Genomic DNA, 21,813 nt, shown 5'->3' with positions numbered 1-21,813 from the left:
AGGGGAGGGGAAGAGAGGGATTTCGTTTAAAAATTTGTTTGGTTCACGAGGGGAGGGGAGGGATTTTAATAATAATTTATAATTTTATCCTTGTAATTTTATATAAGTGAGATGATATTCAAAGATGAAAATTTCATAAATATTTTTTTGAAAATAATATTTGTATAATTGAGTGATTAAAAAGTTATAACTTACCACATAACATTAAAAAAAAGTACACTTGATTTGTATTATAACTCTCGACACAAAATAAATTATGCATTGATAACAACTTTTGAATACATAAAATAAATTATAGTAAAAAAACAAAAAATTACAGTAATTATAATTTTAAGTAAATAAAAAAATTAAAAATAATTTGAAAGTGAAGACTAATTATAATAACTTGATGTAAGCGATAGAGAAAAAATCGCAAAAAGAAAAGCACTAACATAAAAGAAAATAATAATTTTAAAATAATAAAATAAAACTGAAGATAATATAGTAAATATATTAAAATAAAACTCAAATTCCCTCCCCTTCGAATCCCCCGATTCGGGGGAACGCAAAAAATGTCATTTGGAGGGATTTTGCTCTCCTCCTCTCTCCTCCTAAAAATTGAACCAAACACATTTCATTATAAATATTCCCTCCCCTCCCCTCCCGTTGCTCTACCTCGAACCAAACAGACCCTAACATATTTTTCTTATTAGTTCTGTACTTGAGGTTTATTAGTTAAATTAATATGTAATCTCCTTCAATTTTAATTAAACTAAGTTTAAGTTGAAATGTTAGTAAAAGTTTACGTACTATGAAAAAAAATTAAACATTAATTATGAGGAGATTAAAGAACTGTTTTTTTTTTTTGAAGTAGAGATATAAACGGTAATTATGAAAAAGTGTAATAAAATTCAAAAATATAATTACTCCAATACATATTTATTTAAGTAGTATTCCTATAAAAAAAAAATAGGAGCTTTGTGGATATGGATCCTCTCCTTCCCTTTCTCTCATGCTTCCATCATCCTCAAAATTTTAAGATCTTTATGGTGTGGATTTATCAACCATTGGATTAAAAAAAAATGAGGGAAAGCTGAACCATAAAAAATTGGAAAGGATCTAAATCGGAACTTTGTCTGCTTCTAAAAGAGAGGAGGAAAGGTTCAACCATTGTATAATGTAATTCTGTTGTCCAATTAAACAATGTCAAGTAGGCCCAATTGTTAGCTCATCAAGCTCATTTTTACAAAAATAGAGTGTGGATAGAAGAATTCCCTGTAAAAAAGAAGCAAAACTACTAACTAACAATTCAATATTTTGCCTGAAAATACAAAGCAACTTAATATGTACATTGGCTTTTTAGCAAATAGAGAATTGTGATGAATGGGGAATGGTATTAAAAGGCTGATTAAGACTTGGCTTCTCCTCTAATATATAACCTGGATGAAAATGAAAACAAAACAGAGAATTTAAAACATACTATATCACTTGGTCAAAAAAGAAGAAGAAAAGTCATACTCTGCAATTTTTGAGTCAGCTAGTTCCAACTTTAAAACTAAACACTTCGGCATTTAATAACACAAACTAATCAACTATAATGTCAATAATAGATAGATACACTAATTAAAAAAACACAACTAGTTTGAGTTGATCTTTGATATTCAATTCAACAACTAAATAAAAGAACTGAACCACAACCCAAAAATCACATCCAAAAATATAGAATAAAGAGAGACTCATTTAGATTTGAGGGGAGATATTGAAAATTAAAAACATTTCACATAGGTGAGAGTGTGTTCATAAGTGTGGTGGACAGTCTAAGACTATTAAATTGAACAATTAAACCATAAATCTCCATACTTAAGGATACAAATTAGTTTCTTATAGTGCCCTACTCCAATTGAAGCATTTTAGATAATGCATCAAAGATGTTCTGTGCTACAAAATATTTTAGGGAACCAATATCATCGTGGTTAAACTGAACTCGAGTCGACTATCTTATGAATGGCATATAACAGCTTCAGGCTTTCTATTATAAGCAATGAGTTCATGAGAGTACCAATAAGGTTTTCCTATATTTAGGGAATGAGGTAGTATTCAATAACTTAACGCTTCTTTTTATTTTCGTTACATTGCATTGGTCTTACACCCTGCATGCACTAATAAAACGAAAGATGTAGAAGGTATACCTGAACCAAGTCATTGAAGTAAGGATGCTTTAGAGCAGCTTCTGCTGAAATCCTCTTGTTAGGGTCCAGGCAAAGCATCCTCTGCAACACATAAGAAACCGACATGTCTAATTAACCTTCCATGATAATATATAAGCGATTTCAACTTAGGACTGTAAATGCATTCATATTCAATTATTGCAGCACCCTCAAAGCATGGTGTGGCAAATGCAATGCAGTAAATACTAATGATCTTCAAACCAAAATGAGACTCACCGTTAGAAGATTAAGACCACTTGGATCAAGATCATGAAAAATTGTTGAAAGGTCCTACAATATTTGAATAAAGGCACACATAACAAAGATTCTATAACAGGACATTTAGTGAAAAATAACTCATATATTTGAGAGTGAGAATTTTGATACCATTGGATCAGATTCCGAATAGTCTTGAAGGTTATCACATAATTTAGTGACCCCTGGCCATGTTTCCTCTGTTGGTGTACCAAACATTCTTCATACATATATAAAAAGCTTATGTTAATTTGATTGAAATCCAAAAAGTAAAATAAACTATCTTGTGTCTAAAATTACCTGAAAATCAGCTCTAGCTCACCAATGCAATCAAAAACACTGTGTATCGGTTGTCCAAGTACCATCTCACCAAATATACAGCCCACAGCCCAAATATCCATTGGAGTTGAATATTGACCTTTATTAAACAAAACTTCTGGTGCTTTATACCACCGAGTTGCTATCTGTCACAATCGGAACACAAGAACTTGAATCGCGGCAACCAAATAGCATATAAATATAGTAAGATTTCAATTTTGTATGGCAAAATTATAAATCTTCAACATTACCTTCTTTGTATAGAGCATTTCATGATCTCCTAACTCTCTAGCCAAACCAAAATCGGCCAGTTTGATTATCTTTTTCTTATGATCGATTAGAAGGTTACTTGGTTTTAAGTCTCTGTGAATAATCTTATGAGAATGACAGTACTCCACAGCAGATAAAATCTGATGCAGAAAACTCTGTAATAACACCAATTTTTTCAGTTAAATATTCAACAAAGTATATGTATAATTGGAGAAAACCCTTACTTTACTTACCTTTCTTCTGAAGGGACTATGAACCAATGAACCGTAGCGTTGTTTCTGTTTAATGTACTTGTTAAGATCGCAATCAAGACACTCGAAAACAAGGCTCACCGTATTTGTTTCCTCATTGCTCGTTACATTCAATAACCTAACAATTGATTCAAACAAAATTGAGCTTAAAACTATACATATATTATGAAAAAAGACCTGTCTGATTCAATTAAATTACCTAACAATGTTTGGATGATTCAATTCTTTTAGAAACGAGACCTCTCTGATGATGCAACCAGGAACAGCATTGGAAGCGTTCGCAATCGAGATTTCTTTAACGGCCACAATGCTGTCATCATTAGTGATACGGTATTGAGAAACCCTACCGAAACTTCCTTGACCGAGAATTTCAAGAAACTCCATATTAGTATCATCTAACGGCCCCATTTCGTGCATGAAGTTGGTGTTAGTGAAAGAATTCTCGTGGCTTCGATTACAACAACAGATTTGATGTATGAAGTTGCTGTAAGTGAAAGATTTGTTGTGCCTGCGTCCCAACCTGGTGATTCAATAAAATAAACGACAATGAGTGAATGATGATGATGAAGACGGTGCGTGTGATGATTGGGGAAGAACTTACTGAGAAGAGAGGGAATCATGTTCTTCTGCGTCTATCGGCATTCTGAAGTGAAAGCAGAGAAGAAGAAGCAGAGAAGAAGAAGAAAGAAAGTGAACTTGAGAGAGCGATAAAATAAAGAACTGAAAAGAGTGAAGACGACTTGGATTTTTATTCTTTGATCTGTGTTTGGCGCCAAAATTCGAGTAACAGATTCAGTTATGACACGTGCTATTGCAATGAAACTTTTTAATCTATCCCAAAAATTGTATTATCATCATGCTTCATAATATATCATTATTTTTTTATTCATTTTTTTTTCTTTGTAGAAAATTGTGTTAAAGTAAATTTTAAATTAAATTTTACTAAAATTGTGGATGTCCAGTCGTGGCCTAAAGACAAAGATCTAAGATGTATGAATTTTTTTGAGAATGATATGATTTGATTTTTACTTGAATCCTCTATTTATAATTTGATTGTCTCTATACTCTCGCATGAAATGATGTGGAGGTGGTCATTTTTTCTTTTGGATAGGGAGATCATAATATGGACTCACGTAATCTCAAGTTCCTAATGAACTACTAACTCGTGGTGAGTTGGACAACAAGAATAAGAAAGCTTAAGAATATTACAAGAGAAGAAATAACAATGTATTGTAAGAAGTCTAGTACAAAGTGATGAATCCTCCTTAAGTGTCACCTATGGTATCCCTTTTGCTTAATATCTAAGTTTCTTGTTACAGTAATCTAAGTCATAATTGTGTACGGTCTAGAAGAGTTTTACCTTGTTCTACGGTGGGCGTCATCTGTTCCTAAAGAATAATGTGATGACTTTTTCGAAGCTGGTCGGGAGAAGTTACAGTATATTTAAAATTTTGTGTATTTGGAATTGTTTGCCTCTACCGTTCCCTTTTTCGAAGCTGGTCGAGAGAAGTTACAGTATATTTAAAATTTTGTGTATTTGGAATTGTTTGCCTCAACCGTTCCCAGACTACCTTCTTTATAGTGCTGAACCTGATATGAAACCATCTTGTATTTATGTTTATTTATTGTCCCGGTTTCCTTATCGTGTGGGTATCATGAAGGACATTGATTATATTTAACGAGGGTGTTTCATGTCCTTCAAGGGAAGGGAGATTTGGTAGAAATCAGGGTGTCAGACTACCTTCTAATTTTATTTTATCTGGTTGTGGTTTGGTTGAAAATAAATGATAATTTAATTTAGGAGAATGTTAACATGTCCTCTATGGATATCTATTAAAAAATTCAATAAAAAATATAATTTTAAAAATATAACGAAAGATGATAAGTTCAAGAACCAAGGTGAAAAATGATAGAACCAAGGTGAAAAATGATAGAACCACTACTATTGGGCCTGTTACTAATGAAAGGCCCAATCCTGCTGTTTGGAGAGTATACGTGCGCAGGGGTAAGAAAGTGGGGAATAATTCTGTTAGTGACGTGGCAAAGGAAATCCCTGATTCTTAGGGAGTTTGTTAGTAGTGAGAGATATATGGAGGAGGGGAGTGTGGGTTAGACTCACGCACGATTATTGTTATTATTGTACTAGGAGATTGTATTCTCTGGAGGAGCTCTTCTCTGGTTATACAGTATCACTATTTTCTTTCCTTCCATTAATACAAAACTACATTTCACATTCCTTTACACCATTTTATTCATTCTTTTTTTTTTCTGAGTTCTATCATTGGTCCGACCTTCCGGATCTTCGAGAGGTACCACTGATTTCTTATCTTGTACATGTCACCTAAGTTGTCAGATCGAATGGAAATAGTATAAGAAAGGCTCTCGGCGGTGGAGAAATCTGTGCGTCATGAGTTGAAAGATTTTCGTGAGATGATGATGCAGGAGTTTCGTGATACCATGAGGAGTGAGTTCACGAAACTGTGGGAGCAACGACCTATGGGGACGATGGAACGGCCTACGTTCTCGGAGGAGTCTGCGGCAGAGTATAAGATGGCGGTGAAGAAGGTGGAGTTACCATCGTTTGATGGTGACGATCATGTGGGTTGGGTCACGCGTGCTGAGATGTATTTCGAAGTTCAGGGTACATCGGAGGAGGTGAAGGTCAGATTGGCAAAGCTAAGCATGGAAGGAGCAACAATCCACTGGTTCAATTTGTTGAGGGAGACGGAGGACGATTTGACATGGTTGAAGCTAAAACAAGCCTTAATCGAGAGATATGGGGGAAGACAGAGCGATAATCCTTTTGAGGAAATGAAGGATTTACAACAGACTGGAACGGTTGACGAATACATCACCACCTTTGAGTATGTTTCGTCGCAGGTAGGGAGGTTACCGGAGGAGCAGTACCTGGGGTATTTCATGGGAGGACTCAAAACGGAAATTTGTTTGAGGGTTCGAACATTCAATCCACGTTCACGAGTTCAGGCGATGAAGATCGCTCGTGATGTGGAGACGGAGATATGTGGGTCGTTGTTGCCAAGAGGTGCTGGTGGGCCCCGTAATTGGAAGGGGAATGGGTCATGAGGATATGGGCTTAGTTGGAAAACAGGTTCTGGGTCTCAACATAACCCAGGTTTGACCCGAGTGGGAAATGGGTCTACTAATTATTCCACTGGATCGGTGCAAAGTAAAACGGGTTCTTCACCATCTAACCCGAGTGAGAATACGAATGCAAACACCAGCACAGCCAAATCGAGGGGTGACGAAGGAAGGAGATATGGAGGAGAATGCAATTGTGGCCTCAAGCACTTGCCGTATTCTGAGTTGATGGAGCGAAGATCACAAGGGTTGTGTTTCCGCTGTGGAGAAAAGTATCATCCTCTTCATCAATGTGTTGAGAAACAACTTAGGTTGGTGATTTTGGGAGATGATGAAATGATTAATGAGGAAGGTGAGGTGATAGCCATCGAAGTTAAGGAAGACGAGGAAGAGGTGCTAGATTGCAACTCTATGGGGCTATTTGGTATTTCCGAAACAGACATTAAGTCGAACAATACCCCTCCTACCACTCTGTGCCTCCAAGGAAGCTTGAAGGGGGTATCAATTGTGATTCTAATTGACAGCGGTGTGAGTCACAATTTTGTCTCACCTCATGTGGTCACTGCATTCGGGTTAAATGTTGAGCAAGGAAGATCGATGGGAGTGAAGTTGTGTGACGGTCACAGAGTATCGACAAGAGGAAGATGTAGAAAATTGGAGGTGTGTTTGAATGACTTTACCCCCAGTGTTGATGCTTATGTCCTTGAATTGGGTGACCTAGATATGATTTTGGGGGTAGCTTGGTTGCAAAGGTTTGGAAAAGTAACTTTTGACTGGGAGAAAATGACCATTAGTTTTCTATGGGAAGGAAAAAGGGTGGAATTACATGGTCAATTATTCACTACCAAAGATGTGTCAACCAACAACATATCTCATGCACCAATGGACTCCTTGCACAGTTTGTTAGAAGAAGAAGTGGTACCAACAGATGAAGTACAAGAACTGACTGATGTACAAAAGCATGAGCTTAATGAATTGTTGCGCAAATTTTAGGGAGTTTTCGAAGAAAATATAGGGCTACCACCTAAACGAGAAATTAATCATGCCATTGAGTTACAAAAGGATGCAGGACCAGTAAGCGTAAGACCGTATCGTTACCCTCATCACCACAAAGAGGAGATCGACAAATAAGTTTGGAGTATGTTGAGCCAAGGTATCATTCGAAACAGTTCAAGTGCATTTTCAAGCCTTGTCACTCTAGTAAAAAAGAAAGATGGTTCATGGAGGATGTGTATTGATTATAGGGAGTTGAATAAAGTCACAGTTCCTGATCGCTACCCTATACCGGTGGTGGATGAATTGTTAGATGAGTTGCATGGAACCAAGTATTTCTCTAAACTTGACTTGAAATCTGGTTATCACCAAATCAGAGTGAAGGAAGAAGACGTGCAAAAAATGGCTTTCCGGACGCATGAAGGACACTATGAGTTTTTAGTAATGCCATTTGGATTGACAAATGTGCTACCTTCCAATCCACCATGAATCAGATTTTCAAACCATATCTTCGCAAGTTTGTTTTAGTTTTATTTGATGACATTCTAGTATATAGTAAGGGGTGGAAGGAACATTTAGCACAGTTGTCCCAAGTATTAGAGGTTTTGCAACACCATTGTTTTGTAGTTAACCAAAAGAAGTGCAATTTTTCTAGTAGGAAGGTTGAATATTTGGGGCATGTAATATCTGAACAGGGGGTGGCAGTGGACCAAGCAAAAATTAATAGCATTTTGGAGTGGCCAGTTCCTCATAATGTCAAAGGGGTGAGAGGTTTTTTGGGGCTGACGGGGTATTACCGGAAATTCATTGTTGGTTATGGTAAGATAGCTAAACCGTTAACAGAGCTAACCAAGAAAGAAGGGTTTCATTGGGGACTAGAAGAGTTGAAGGCATTTGAGAATCTAAAAAGGGCTATGATTCAAGCTCCAGTTTTAACCCTTCTGGATTTTGCACAACCCTTCGAGATTGAGTGTGTTGCGTCCGGGAGAGGAATAGGCGCGGTACTGATGCAGAAAAAGAAACCCATAGCCTATTTCAGCAAAGCCTTATCTAAGAATAATTTGAGTAAGTCGGCGTATGAGAAGGATTTGATGGCATTAGTGTTGGCCGTTCAACATTGGCGTCCTTATTTGTTGGGAAGGAAATTTGTGGTGTATTCTGATTAAAAAAGTTTACGACACTTGCTGTAACACCCCGATATCCGCTACACGCATCAACCGTGTCGGCCAACCGAGCATGTCACCAGCTTAATCAATACTCCCCCTAGGCCCGCTTATCGGCTGCCCAGGAAATATTGTTTTTGCCTCTCACTGGAATCGAACCACGTAACTAGGGGTTAAGTATGTATTCATAGCAATTCCTGCTACCACTTGAGATACTAGCTCAATTGGAAGAACCTGAAGAACTATTGGTTTCAAGATCAATTACGAAAAATAGACAACGGGTGCGATAATGGTTGGTGCGTTGGAAGGGAAGAGTTGTAGAAGACACCACTTGGGAGGATGAGTCGGTTTTAAAAAGTCAGTTCCCTTCTCTCAGCCTTGAGGACAAGGTTGTTGTTTCTGGGGAAGGTAATGATAGAACCACTACTATTGGGCCTGTTACTAATGAAAGGCCCAATCCTGCTGTTTGAAGAGTATATGTGCGCAGGGGTAAGAAAGTGAGGAATAATTCTGTTAGTGACGTGGCAAAGGAAATCCCTGATTCTTAGGGAGTTTGTTAGTAGTGAGAGATATAGGGAGGAGGGGAGTGTTGGTTAGACTCACGCACGATTATTGTTATTATTGTACTAGGAGATTGTATTCTCTGAAGGAGCTCTGCTCTGGTTATACAGTATCACTATTTCCTTTCCTTCCATTAATACAAAAACTACATTTCACATTCCTTTACACTGTTTTATTCATTCTTTTTTTTTCTGAGTTCTATCAAAAAACAAGTTATTCTCTTACTTTTTAGAGAATAAAAAAAACATCATCAATTTCATTTGTAATCTTTATAGAAAAAGGTTACAACATAGTACATTTTACAAAACTTCCTAGTGGCACCTTACCAAATAAATTTTACACATAAAATTATGGAATTGATAACAAATTTACATGAGATAACACGCCTCAATAAATAAAAAATCTTATATCAATGAGAAAATAACTGAAGGCTAGTAGTGATGTTACATGCTTTTATCATGTTTTATAGTGAAGGTTGAAGTTGTTGCAGTACTTGAAGAAGCAGCCAATGACACAGTAGTAGTAGTACCCTGGCTATCTGAGCCAGAGGAAGCATTGTATGAAGATGTACTCTCTATATCTTTATTTTTCTTAGCTCCTCTAACTTTAAGATCCATAACATCTGAAATCAACCCCGGTTTTGTTATTTTACTTTCGTTAATATCAATTTCTCCGGTGAGCATTTTGACAACAGAAGACATGGTTGGCCGGAGCTTAGGAGTGTCCTGAGTACAAAGAAGGGCAATCTTCAGAATTTTACAAGCCTCCACAGGATCGAAACCCCCGTTTAGTGATATGTCTACCAACTGTACCAATTCGTTTCGCTCGTAAAGCTCCCATGTCTGTCGTAAGAACAGAAGCTTAAATAAGATCTGGTCTATTGATACCATTATGCAACAGAGAACTGTCCATTTTAAAAAATTGAAAGATACTTGAACACCAAAGAGAAAATACGATAAACATACCGTTTCTAGAATATATTGATCTGCAACTGGTAATCTGACATTTGTGTTAGATCTCCCACTGACTATCTCTATAAGTAGGACGCCAAAACTGTAAATATCTGCTTTACGAGTCAACTGCCCCCTTATCGCATACTCTGGTGCCAAATAGCCTCTGAAATAAAACACAAGATGGAGTTCCAGATATAAATAATCGGTGAGAAATGGGAGATAACAACACACATAGTGAAGGAGACGATTTCCTCATTCACACGTAAGAAGCAACACTGTGATGAACGAACGAATGAATGGACATAATATAAAATAACATCCCAAAGAAATCACGGTTATAGCCTTAAAGGCGATACATGAATTGAATACCAGCCAGAACAAGTGTGGGTTGCATTTATTAGACTACAAATTTAAGCACAGCACTGGACCAACCAAACAAATATCTCATGTCAACATTAAACAAAGTAATAAAACAAAACAAAATATGATTGTTTTTTCTTCAAAGTCACCGGTTACCACCAAAACGAAGTTGTGAAATTTATAAATATTGAATAAAATCAACATGTTCAACAAGGTTCACATTTGGGAATGTGCGAATAACACATGTAGAAACCCCAAAAACGAGGTTTGATCAAATAGAGATTCGTCAATCAGTGTCACGAAATATGATTTCTGATAAGACGTCTTAACACCATTTTATCTACGTAGCTAACTCGCAAAATGTGAAAACCCTTTGCTGTTCTTGTATAGTTTGAAATTGAGTTTAATACATAAGTGGAAGCACGGTGCCCTGGTGTTTAAACAAAACAAATGCTTCCAAATTTTGTACTGACTGTAAACCTAAAACACTTACATTGTTCCTGCTACGCGTGTGCTGACATGAGTCATATATGATGGAATAAGTTTTGCAAGACCAAAATCCGAAATCTTAGGTGTAAGGTCTTTGTCAAGGAGAATATTGCTTGCTTTTATATCTCTGTGAACAATATGCGGCGTTACTTCTTCATGGAGAAAGGCAAGTCCGCGTGCAACTCCAATACATATCTTACATCGCGTTTGCCAATCGAAGTAGATATTACTGTGACCTCCAGCTGCAAGTGCATATAATATAGTTTATTCAAAGATTTAACATATCAAGTCCACGAAATTATGATGAAATAAAAGTCATTCTTCTCAACCCTCACAGAAAACTCTACCAAAAAATCGTAATGCATTTACCTAGAAGGGTTTGTGCAAGACTATTGTTCTCGAGGTAATTGTAGACTAATATTCGATGATCTCCTTCCACGCAACAACCATATAGTATAACCAAATTTTCATGCTGTATTTCTGAAATGACATTAATCTCGGTCAAGAATTCCTTCACTCCTTGCTTTGATTCAGTTGAAAGAACTTTAATAGCAGCTAACTTCCCACCTTTTAGTACTCCCTAATCATCCACCAAAATAATGTTAGGGAAAAATAATTATCAAAACAAACTATACAGCGGTGAAGGAAATACTCGAGCATTGTTTGGTTACCTTATAGACAGAACCAAAACCACCCTCCCCGATTTTATTAGCCGGGCTGAAATTGTCAGAGGCATTTTTGAGTTCTTTGTAGGTATAAACTTTTATTCGAATACCGGAAAGTCCTGTTAACAAGTATATTAAATCAAAATCAAACACCGTAAACAGGCAATTACATTTGACATGAAAAAATGAATGTTTATTCATATAAATTAAGCAAACATAGAAAAGTTAGTTACCTTGGTCAATTTCAGGATCTCGTCTTATATCAGAAGACACTTTCTTACCAAATAAGAAAGAAAAACAAGTCATGACAGTATGAAGTAATTCAAATGAGCTTGGAATGTATCCTGGTTGATTTGAATCAGAGCGAATTCAATTTTAATCTAGAGTATGATACAGTTCAAGTTAAAGTAATGATTGACTATTCTTGGGAAACTAAAAGAAGAGGGGGAAATCAGAAAGCTAAGAAAACATTAATAAAATAGCATAAAGAGAAAGTGTAAATTTTTGTGAAACAAACCTTAAGAAATTGGATGAAATGAAAGCAGATGGACGAGGTTGAGAAGATGAAATGGAGAAGGTAAAGAAGAATTCAGAGAGAGAGAGAGAGAAGTCAAGAGAGGACTTTTGTGAGTTATGATGAGATGAGATGACGGGGTTAGGTTGGTATTATATTATGACTATGCTGTTGAATTGAATTGAAGTAAAAAAGTTTTAAAATGAAAGATTTATAATAAGACTGAAAGAGTAATAAGCCAGCGCGTGAAACGACGAGTATGTGTGTGAATCTCTTCATTGACTGGAGACTATTCCAAATATAGTTTAATAAATAAAATTTACAACACGGGATAGAAGACCAATACTATTGCAATAAAATAACAAACAACAAAGGACCACATAATCTTAAATTTCAGTACCAACTTGTATCTAGAATGACTTTTCATTATACTGTATCATATAGTTAGAATCATTTAGATTTTAGAATAATAATTTGTGGATCACAGGTTAACAAGGTGAAGTCACAGCTTTTTAATATAATATGGTTAACTACTAAAACACATGCTATAATAAGTTAGATAAGTTTTTTTTTCATAATTATTAGAATTATTTATTTTTATAATTTATATAAAATTATATTAAAGTATAAAATTACTCAATAGTTCAAATAAATATTTATAATATAAATTATATATTGATTTATTTTTAAGAAAAATAATAAATTATTATAAAATAAAATTTAAAAAATGCTATAAAATATACACATCAGAAGAAAAAAGCATTATCATTTTTCATTAAAAAATGGTCATATGTTGCATATTATTAAAAGAAAATAGTATTAACTAATTAACAAAGACATACAAAAAAATATATTATTAGGTATATAAATAAGTAAAGGCAATAGAAATTAGTGTTATGATATTTAGGGTGACTTATTTTTTATAGACAAAATCTTAAGAAAATTGTCTTAAATATTGTTGATACGTTCTTACTTAGTTTTTGTCTGTCGTGCTTTTTAGAAAAAATTATTTTGTCTCGATTTATTTCAGAATAAAAAGACTAATTTCATGAAGATCTATTTTGCTTAAGATTCTATAAATATGTTTTGAAAAGGTTTTGGTTGGAAAAGATTTAATTATCATAATCGGCTTGATAATTTTAATTGGATTTGTTTTGATTAAAAGATTTATTTCACTGAAGATTGAATTTGATTTGATTTTGTGTTTACCTTATTGAATTTTTTGGTTGGATCGTCCTCTCTTTATAAAGAGATCATTCCCCTTATGGCAGACACGCTCGAGAGAGAACAATCACGGCGTTTGACGCTTTATCAATTTGAGTATTATAGTGTGTTTTGCTTGGATAAAACTCTACATCGTCATCTCTATATCTCTATATTTTATATTTATGATGGACAGTGCCAAGGAAAGAGGATCTATTAATCGTCCATCAGTTCTTGATGTTACTAATTACGACTACTTGAAGGCTCACATGATGGCCTTTCATCAGTCTATGGATAGCAAAACCTAGAAAGTTGTCATCAATGGATGACCCCTTCTTACAATCATAGTTGATGATGAGTCTGAATACGTGAAACCTAAAAAGTATTGGACACCTGTTGAAGTTGGAATTTCTTTTGATAATTCTTGTGCCCTTACAACTATATACAATGGAGTTGAAAAAAAACATCTTTAGGGTCATCACCAACTACACTAGTTCTAAAGAGGCATGGAAAATTGTACTTGCTAAAAAGTACTATGAGGTGAGAGCCTACTTGCTTAAGGTTGCAAGAGACTTCATTTACGTATCTATGATGGAATTAGTGAATGTCCTCCTCAATTATGAACCGAGGTATTTAAAGATGACTCATTGGGGTTGGGTTAGAAAGCCAAAAGGTAGTTTTCCTCATTCCATTACAAGGAGTGTGAGAGAAATGGAAGATTTATTCTCCCCTAAATTGTGGGGAAAAAGGTTTTCCTTTGTCTAACACTTCATAACCCCTGATTAACGAGGAAAATGGATCTTGGATACAAGATCGGGCAACCAAGCCAAAATGGATGATTAGCCCTAGTCAGACGATTGAGTCTAGTTTTGTTGTACTAATCCTATTTTTACCATGGGTTATCTTTTATGACCCAATAATTTTCATTGTCTTCACCGACAATCATACTTCCCCATAAATATTATAGTCACTTGAAGCTACACCACTCCAAGAATTTTCATATTGTCTTCACCGACAATCATAATTTTAAAAACTATCATACTCCACCTAAAGAAGAGTATACTTCACTTAAAATTAAACCACTTCAAGAGTTTTCAGATGCCAAAAAACAGGTTGAATGGTGCAACTTCCATGTTGGTAGGAAGCTCTTCAACCATCGATATGATATTGCACCTTGTGTAATCTTGATTATATCAACACATCTTTGACTTGAACTTTCTACAAGTCAAAAAATTCTTCCATCAATTTTCTCTAGCTCAACAACTCTTTCACAATACTACATTTTTTTATGTGGAAGATCAAACAAAGATGCAACCATAGAGCATACTAAGAACACTTATCCCCGGATCGAACCAAAACCTCTTATACCATTTGTTAGAAAAAATAAAGCATAGAGAAAAAAGAGGAACATAATAACAACATAAGAACATAACGTGGAAACTCCAAAACCGGAGAAAAAACCACGATCGTTGTCAATAGACAGCCAGTGAATAAAACTGTGAAAACTATTACAATACATAATATACCCTCAACTTACCCAGTACACACACACCCTCCAAAACAAATATTTAATTACATCTCACAACACTCTAATACATTTGTTCCAATCACTTCAACTATTTCAATTTCTATATTTGAACCTAAATCTTCAACCTCATCCACCTCAACAACAATTCCAATGTTAACAACCTTTGATCCTGTCTCCCTGATAATGGTATCTGCTCCCACTTCAAACAATCCAAAACCAATTTCTCTTCCATCCTTAACTCTTTCCATTCCATCAACACCCATCCAGACCTACACCACATTTGTTCTCACCCCAGTCTCTGAATCATTTCAATTTGTCACCTCTCAAACCTTACTTGAATATGCACCCACCTCTGAAGCTTCAACCAACAATGACTCACCATTGTCCATACATTATGATCCTTCATCACCAAAATCTGAAAGTTCATTTCAAGTTCTCAATGATGAACCCCTTGTTACAATTCTTGCTGAACAAACTACATCTGAACCAATTCTTTCTGCACCCTTCAAAAATATGTTGTCAAATTCAGCCCAATTTAACAAAGTTATATAGTAGAATTCGACAAAATTATGCAGCCTAACTCAGTCCAATTTAACAAAGTTATGCATCTGAATTTAAAAAAATTATGCAGTCGAATTTGACAAAATTGTGCTATCAAATTCAACCTGATTTAACAAAGTTATTCATCTGAATTCGACAAAATTATGCAGCTGAATACGACAAAATTGTACTATCAAATTCAGCCCAATTTAACCAATTTATGCAGCAGAATGCAACAAAATTATGCAACCGAATATGACAAAATTGTGTTGTTAAATTCAGCTCAATTTAGCAAAGTTATGCTACAAAATTTGACAAAAATATGCAGCTGAATTCGACAAAGTTAGGCAACCTAATTCAACAAAATTATGCAGTTTAGTTCGACAAAGTTATGGAACCAAATTCGACAAAATTATGCAACATGAATTCAATTATATTCATAGTCGAGACATGTGAAATTACCATCAAAAGTGCTATAACACTAAGTTGATCATCTTGTGTTTGAGGGGGCTCGTAAGTTGGAGGTGTCGAACATGATACTACTTGTGAAATATGACTTATTGCCTCTTTATTCTAAAATAATTATGTAAAAATAAATTAAGTGATTATACCTGTAAAATTAAAACCAATGATCTATATGTCAACATATACACCTGCAATATTTGACGTTGTAGTTGTTTTCTAGGCTGTATGTTTTTCATTCTATTATGCATAATCTCAACCCAACTCTTACGTCTCTTTTGTTTTTTTTAGCCAGATCGTATCTTGAATCCTTTGGGTTGTGTAACATCATCACATATCAGAATTATCAGCATTGTTATTTCTGACTTGTAAGTGAAATTCCATTAATTGTTTACTCAATAAATTTAATTGTGGTATCTACAATCTCAAGACACTCTTCTAAAAGAGATGCGCTGGAAGCTACTATAATGAATATAGAAACAACATTTCTAAATTTTTCGTGATAGATAACTTTGGATCACCTTCCACCTTCCCCCCCCTCAAATCTTGCACAACACCGCAACGAGCTTCTAATGTCCACCTTCTTTAAATATACTCATCCAAAACGACCTCAACATCATTTTCTTCAAACACTTTTAATACGTGTGAACAAAGTATGCTAAATATCTATAATTTTCTATAACTACAAGATATAAAGGATGAAGCACAATTAAATGTTACTTTCTAAGATTTTTCATGATTGTCCATCATTATGGAATATTTACACAAAGAGTGAGACTCACTTCTCTCTATTATATTCGTTGCTAAGAATAACTTAAAACTCGTTTTGGACCCCTATGGTCGTTGAAATAGGAAAATAGAGCAAGTGGCCTATTAGCATGATTAGTATAATATGTAGTATCTAATCACACAACATTCCCAAAATATCTGTAATATAACACCATAATTGCATCAATTTAAAACACTTTGGTTATTTTTTCTTCTATATCCATCTGGTATGCATGAAAAAAGATGGATTCTCCAACAGTTGTCGTTGAAAATATTGTGAAAGACGTCTGACCTCGCCATACACCATACTTCTTTGTCTTCTTGCTTTAAGGTAATTTTTTTACATCCAAACATGTATATCCAAGATAAGATTTGTGCCCCGCATGTTTTCTTATAAGTTGAAATGTTGATTTTTGTCTCAACCCAGAGTCATCAGCTAGATCAATCGCATGCGCTTGGACTTCAGTTATCTTTCTATGTGATGTAAACATGTGTGTTGTTTCTGGTGGTTGTAGAAGGTGATTATGGTCTTGTACAAATTCATGAATGACACATTTTCCATTTTCCATATAAGAGTGATCATTGATTTGCAACCAGTTCTGGTCTCAGCTCTATGGTTGCTAACAAATACATCTCTCTAGTCAGGTTGTTGCAATCCTTCCTTGCTACCAACAAACCTACATGACAATATACTACCATCTTTTTTACTCTTTGTAGTTTCTGTGAGGTTGGAGTAAATTTTGGTAAAACAAACTTAGTAATCAAAGTTGAAAAAAATGCAAGATGAGTGAGCATTCAGACTTCAACATGTCAAATAAGATGTAACAACATGTCTGGTATGACATCCTATTTGCAAAAGTTAATCTTTCAAGTGAATCAGGCGTCTTTATGGATACAGGAATCTCGTGTTTCAGCTACAGAATATTCGGGAATAATTAATTAGCTGACGTGTTATCCAAGCTTAATTCAATCAATAGATTTCCACACTTTCTATTATTGGAGACAATATAGAAAAGTTTGGATTGAAGAGCTATTTTCTTGGAGAACAAGTAGCAGATATTTGGCAGCCTCCTTGCTGCATTTTGAAGCCCAGTCCAGTCGATGTTAAACATATAAATAGAAGGGTTGTAACTAAGTTTTAGGTGGAACTAATATTTTTGTTTTAGGGTTATAGGAATCCTTATTTTTGTTGTAAGTTCCATATGTGTGCATTCACAAACTTGTAGGTGTTGAATGCTGGAGTAATCTCCAAAGTTGTTAAGTAAGGAGAGTGTGTCATTCTCATAAGCTTTTAAGCATTGAGAATTTTGTGTCTTGGAAGAGTGTCTTTTACGTGAGTTTTTGTTTGGTTGTTTATTACCGTGTTTCTGTAATTAAAGAGATTTGAGGAGGGCCTCATACCTAGGTGAGTCTTAGATAGAAGTCATAGAAATGGTAGTGATTAAGTGAGTAGATCGTCAACGGGTGTGTTGGCTGTAAGGTCTATGAATTGATACTATCGAATATTGATTTCGTCCCTGGCTTGGTAGCCCCCAGAGTAGGAAGGTTGTTTCCGAACTGGGTAAACATATCGTTGTGTTCTTTACCTTTATGCACTGTTATTATTTTCATTACCACTGCCATTTGTTCCATTAGGTTCATCAATAGATATTTGTGTCGTGACATCTCATTCGACATCACATATCTGATACTAGAATTTCACTCTTGTTCACATAACATTTTCTAAAACCAAAGCCAACATGTGCACCATATGCGAGTCAAAATTGATAAGCTGGTTCTATTGAGTCAAATTTCATACCAACCAACGACTTTCGATTAATACTTGAAAATGCCATAATAATCACACTATATATATATATATATATATATATATATATATATATATATATATATATTATTACCTGATTTAAAAGAAAAACAATATTTAGTCTTTCAAAAATTGTAACAACATACACATACATTTAATAAGAACCACACAACAACTTAGATGAACTTATTATGAGTATAACACACTCAATAAAAAAAAAGTAAACAAACTAACATAAAATACCAAAATAAATTGAAATATATTAACAAATAAAAAATAAAAAGTAACACCCATTACAAAACAATACAGAAATACATGGATATAGAAAAAGAAAAGAAAGAACAAAAATACACCAACACACACTGACATAGAATAAGAAAACAAAGAAGAAGAAAATTAGAAATATGAAATGGTGGTGATATTACTTTAGGTTTTTTCTTTACCCACCTCCCTATGGGGGTCACCCCCAGCGAAAACCCTAGTTTACCCCTGCTTCGGAAATGAACTTCCGAAGTGTTTTTTTTTTTAAAATTTTCTCAGACTTCGGAAGTTCATCTCCGAAAACACCCACACCAAATGGGGGGTGTTTTCGGAGATGAACTTCCGAAAACACCTTTTTTCAGATTTTGGGGGGTTTCGGAAATGAACTTCCGAAATATGCAGAAACTGTGTTGTTTTTTTTTTATGATTTTGGAAACAGCCTCGTATTTTTAATTAAAGAAAGACGGCAAATAAAATAAGCGATATATAAACAGAAAATACTAATATACTAATATGATAAGAATAGTGATATATACAAACTGATCCGATCCAAATCCAAATAATAATAGTGTACGAAAGATACAATCCGAAAACAAAAAAAAATAAACCCGACCACTACTGGGTATGCCTAACCCTCTCACCCTGGGCCCTCCTCTGCCGCCTGTATGCCGCCGCACGGCCCGCATCAGTGACGATCATCTCCATCACGACGACTGCCTCTGGACCGCTCTGATGAACGACACCTCGATCCAACGCGTCCCGCCCAAGCATCTCTATCCGCTGGCAGATCGGAAGGAGATCAATGGTGTGGTCATCCTCGGCCTGCTGGTTCTCCAGGATCTCCTCGTGTGCTGGCGTAGGAGCGTCGGGTGTCAGCAGAGGATGTGACACCCGATAGAACCATGTGACGTACCCCTCCACACTGTGCCAGTCCTGGGTGACCCGCATGCGACGGTACTCCTCCGGTACCACATGATGCTCCCAATCCTCAAACATGGCAGTGAGCTGCACTCTGGTCACTGTGTCGGGAGCAGCCTCAAAGGGTGGCCTGGGTATCATCTGCACAAATCCGAACTGACGCATGCACCGCTCAGGGAGATACCGGACCATGATGTTAGTCCCGCATGCCAACCATCCAGAATATAGAGATATGCCGTCAAAGGGGACAATCTGAGTGTAGTCGCTGAACGGCCTCCAGGTGACGTCATCGTGCATCGTGCGGTCCAAGTACCCACGGTATGGTCCCACCGCATTGTTCCCCCTCTGGATAACGTATCTGGCGGCCCTGGGCATGGTGTCAACGTACGCATGATCGATGTGGAAGCCGTGGATGCGGGAGAAGTAGGAGATGATCCAGCTCTGAAACATAAATAAATACGAAACATAAGTAAATACGAAACACAAATACGAAACATAAATAAATACGGAACAATTAAAATGAAACATACCGTGAGTAGTGTGCAGGATCCGGTTAACTGCCTCGTCCTCCAGTTGGATGCCTCATTCAGCTTCTGGTATAGGTATGCCAGAGTAGCTGCCCCCCAGTTCCACTGGTGAACGGTGGTCAAGTCCATGAAGTAGCGGAGGTAGGTCATGTCGACGTACCTCGCACTCTTGTCCACAAAGATCGCAGCGCCTACCACATGCATGCACCAACACCGGAGAGCGCAGCCACGATGATAATGTGTAAATAGATCGTCACCCGCATCCTCAGCCTCGGCCGCCGCCACCAGGTGGTGCTCGAAGTAGCGGCTCAGTGTGGTGAACCGGATATGAGGCCCAGATGTCGTGGCGCACTCAAAGTCAGCAACTTCGGGCTCCATACCCAAATAGAGCGCCATCCACTCAGTGGCTTCGACCCTCTGGATCCGGGAGTGGGTCAACAGCGGACCCCTGATCGGCAGGTGGAGAAGACACTGCACATCATGCAAGGTGATCGTCATCTCCCCAACCGGCAAGTGGAAAGAAGACGTCTCCTTGTGCCACCGCTCCACAAAAGCCCCCTGCATGCCGTGGCTGATGGTGGTGTACCCCGTCATGCAGAGCCCACTGAGCCCTGAACCTCTCACAGCATCGTTAAACCACTCGGCAGTCGGTTTAAACAGACTGAAAATCTTTCGGGCATGGTTCACCATTTTCAACGGCTCTCTCTCCTGTTACAAAAAACAAATAAAAAAGTATGTTAAATAGACGGTTAATAAAATATTGAATAAACGTCTAAATTATAAACGGTTAAATAATGTAGTCGGGCAAATTATAAAAAATACCTCTCCTTCTGATACAATTCGGAAGTTCATTTCCGAAACTGGGAATGGAGGTGTTTTCGGAAATGAACTTCCGAAACACCCCTGCGCAGAAGTTCTCTGCAACCTCCAATGGCAGACCCCAAAATCCTAAATCAAACCTATGTCTACACATTCTAAACATCCTATATATCAGTACAAACCTAACCTAATACATTTTTTGCTATTTGTAAACACCCTAATATAAATTTTAATCATAGATCTTAAAATTAAAATGCTTACCGATTGAATAGATTGGAGGACTTTTGAATGTAGTAGAGCAAGTAGATGGAGCCTTTGATGTAGCTTGGAAGTGGTTTGCAGAAAAATCTCTTTGGGGTTGAGTTTGGAAGAAGATTAGGGTAAATGAATTAGGGGAGGGGGGTTGTTTTGCTTAATCTGCAAAACGCGCAGTATTTCGGAAATGAACTTCCGAAATAAGACAATTTTTTCAAAAAAAAAAAGGCGCTTTCGGAGATGCATCTTCGAAAACACCTTTTTCTTGCATTTCAGAAATGCATTTCCGAAGTCAGGGATAGTTTGGGTTTTTCACTAGAGGTGGACTAGAAGGTTGGGAGGTAGCCAAAGAAATTTCTATTACTTTAACATAGACAATGATCAAAGATGTGGCAACGGTGAAGTTCGCCAACGACGATGAAAGTGAACAACACAGAAGATGATCAATAATAAGTGATGAAATGACAATTAAATACATGAAAATGATAACTTTTTTTTTTAAGCAATTTGTATCTAGCGGGTTTCGAACCTGAGCCTTGAGAGGAGCACACTCTCAGGACCCAAGCATTTCACCGCTAGATCCCACACACGCACACCATAAAAATGATAACTAAGTTCACAAGCGATGAAGGAGATGAAATATCAACG

The 21,813-nt window shown here is 36.3% G+C and overlaps 2 protein-coding genes across 4 annotated transcripts; both read right to left on the bottom strand.

The window, feature by feature from the left end:
* Positions 1–1,185: 1,185 nt before the first annotated feature.
* Positions 1,186–3,688, bottom strand: LOC131618770 (cell division control protein 2 homolog). Its single transcript, XM_058889933.1, has 8 exons — positions 3,480–3,688; positions 3,263–3,398; positions 3,011–3,184; positions 2,742–2,905; positions 2,574–2,661; positions 2,424–2,477; positions 2,169–2,249; positions 1,186–1,254 (listed from the first exon to the last, which is right to left on the bottom strand). The coding sequence occupies exons 1-8, from the start codon at positions 3,686–3,688 to the stop codon at positions 1,186–1,188; spliced, it is 975 nt and encodes a 324-aa protein (XP_058745916.1).
* Positions 3,689–8,874: 5,186 nt separating this feature from the next.
* Positions 8,875–12,234, bottom strand: LOC131620394 (cold-responsive protein kinase 1-like). 3 transcript variants are annotated; one of them, XM_058891462.1, is made up of 7 exons: positions 12,081–12,234; positions 11,797–11,907; positions 11,570–11,682; positions 11,268–11,478; positions 10,903–11,140; positions 10,062–10,212; positions 8,879–9,938 (listed from the first exon to the last, which is right to left on the bottom strand). In XM_058891462.1, the coding sequence occupies exons 2-7, from the start codon at positions 11,867–11,869 to the stop codon at positions 9,540–9,542; spliced, it is 1,185 nt and encodes a 394-aa protein (XP_058747445.1). In that variant the 5' UTR covers positions 11,870–11,907; positions 12,081–12,234; the 3' UTR covers positions 8,879–9,539. The 3 variants fall into 3 exon arrangements, with proteins under 3 accessions (XP_058747444.1, XP_058747445.1, XP_058747446.1); XM_058891463.1 differs by having other exon boundaries at positions 11,797–11,943; positions 12,081–12,226; XM_058891461.1 differs by lacking the exons at positions 11,797–11,907; positions 12,081–12,234 and having other exon boundaries at positions 8,875–9,938; positions 11,570–11,790.
* Positions 12,235–21,813: the final 9,579 nt, after the last annotated feature.

Source organism: Vicia villosa, linkage group LG7 (genome assembly GCF_029867415.1).
Source record: "Vicia villosa cultivar HV-30 ecotype Madison, WI linkage group LG7, Vvil1.0, whole genome shotgun sequence".
Taxonomy (NCBI): domain Eukaryota; kingdom Viridiplantae; phylum Streptophyta; class Magnoliopsida; order Fabales; family Fabaceae; genus Vicia; species Vicia villosa.
The sequence above is the reverse complement of the archived record's forward strand: the minus strand, read 5'-3'. Positions and strand labels throughout refer to the sequence as shown.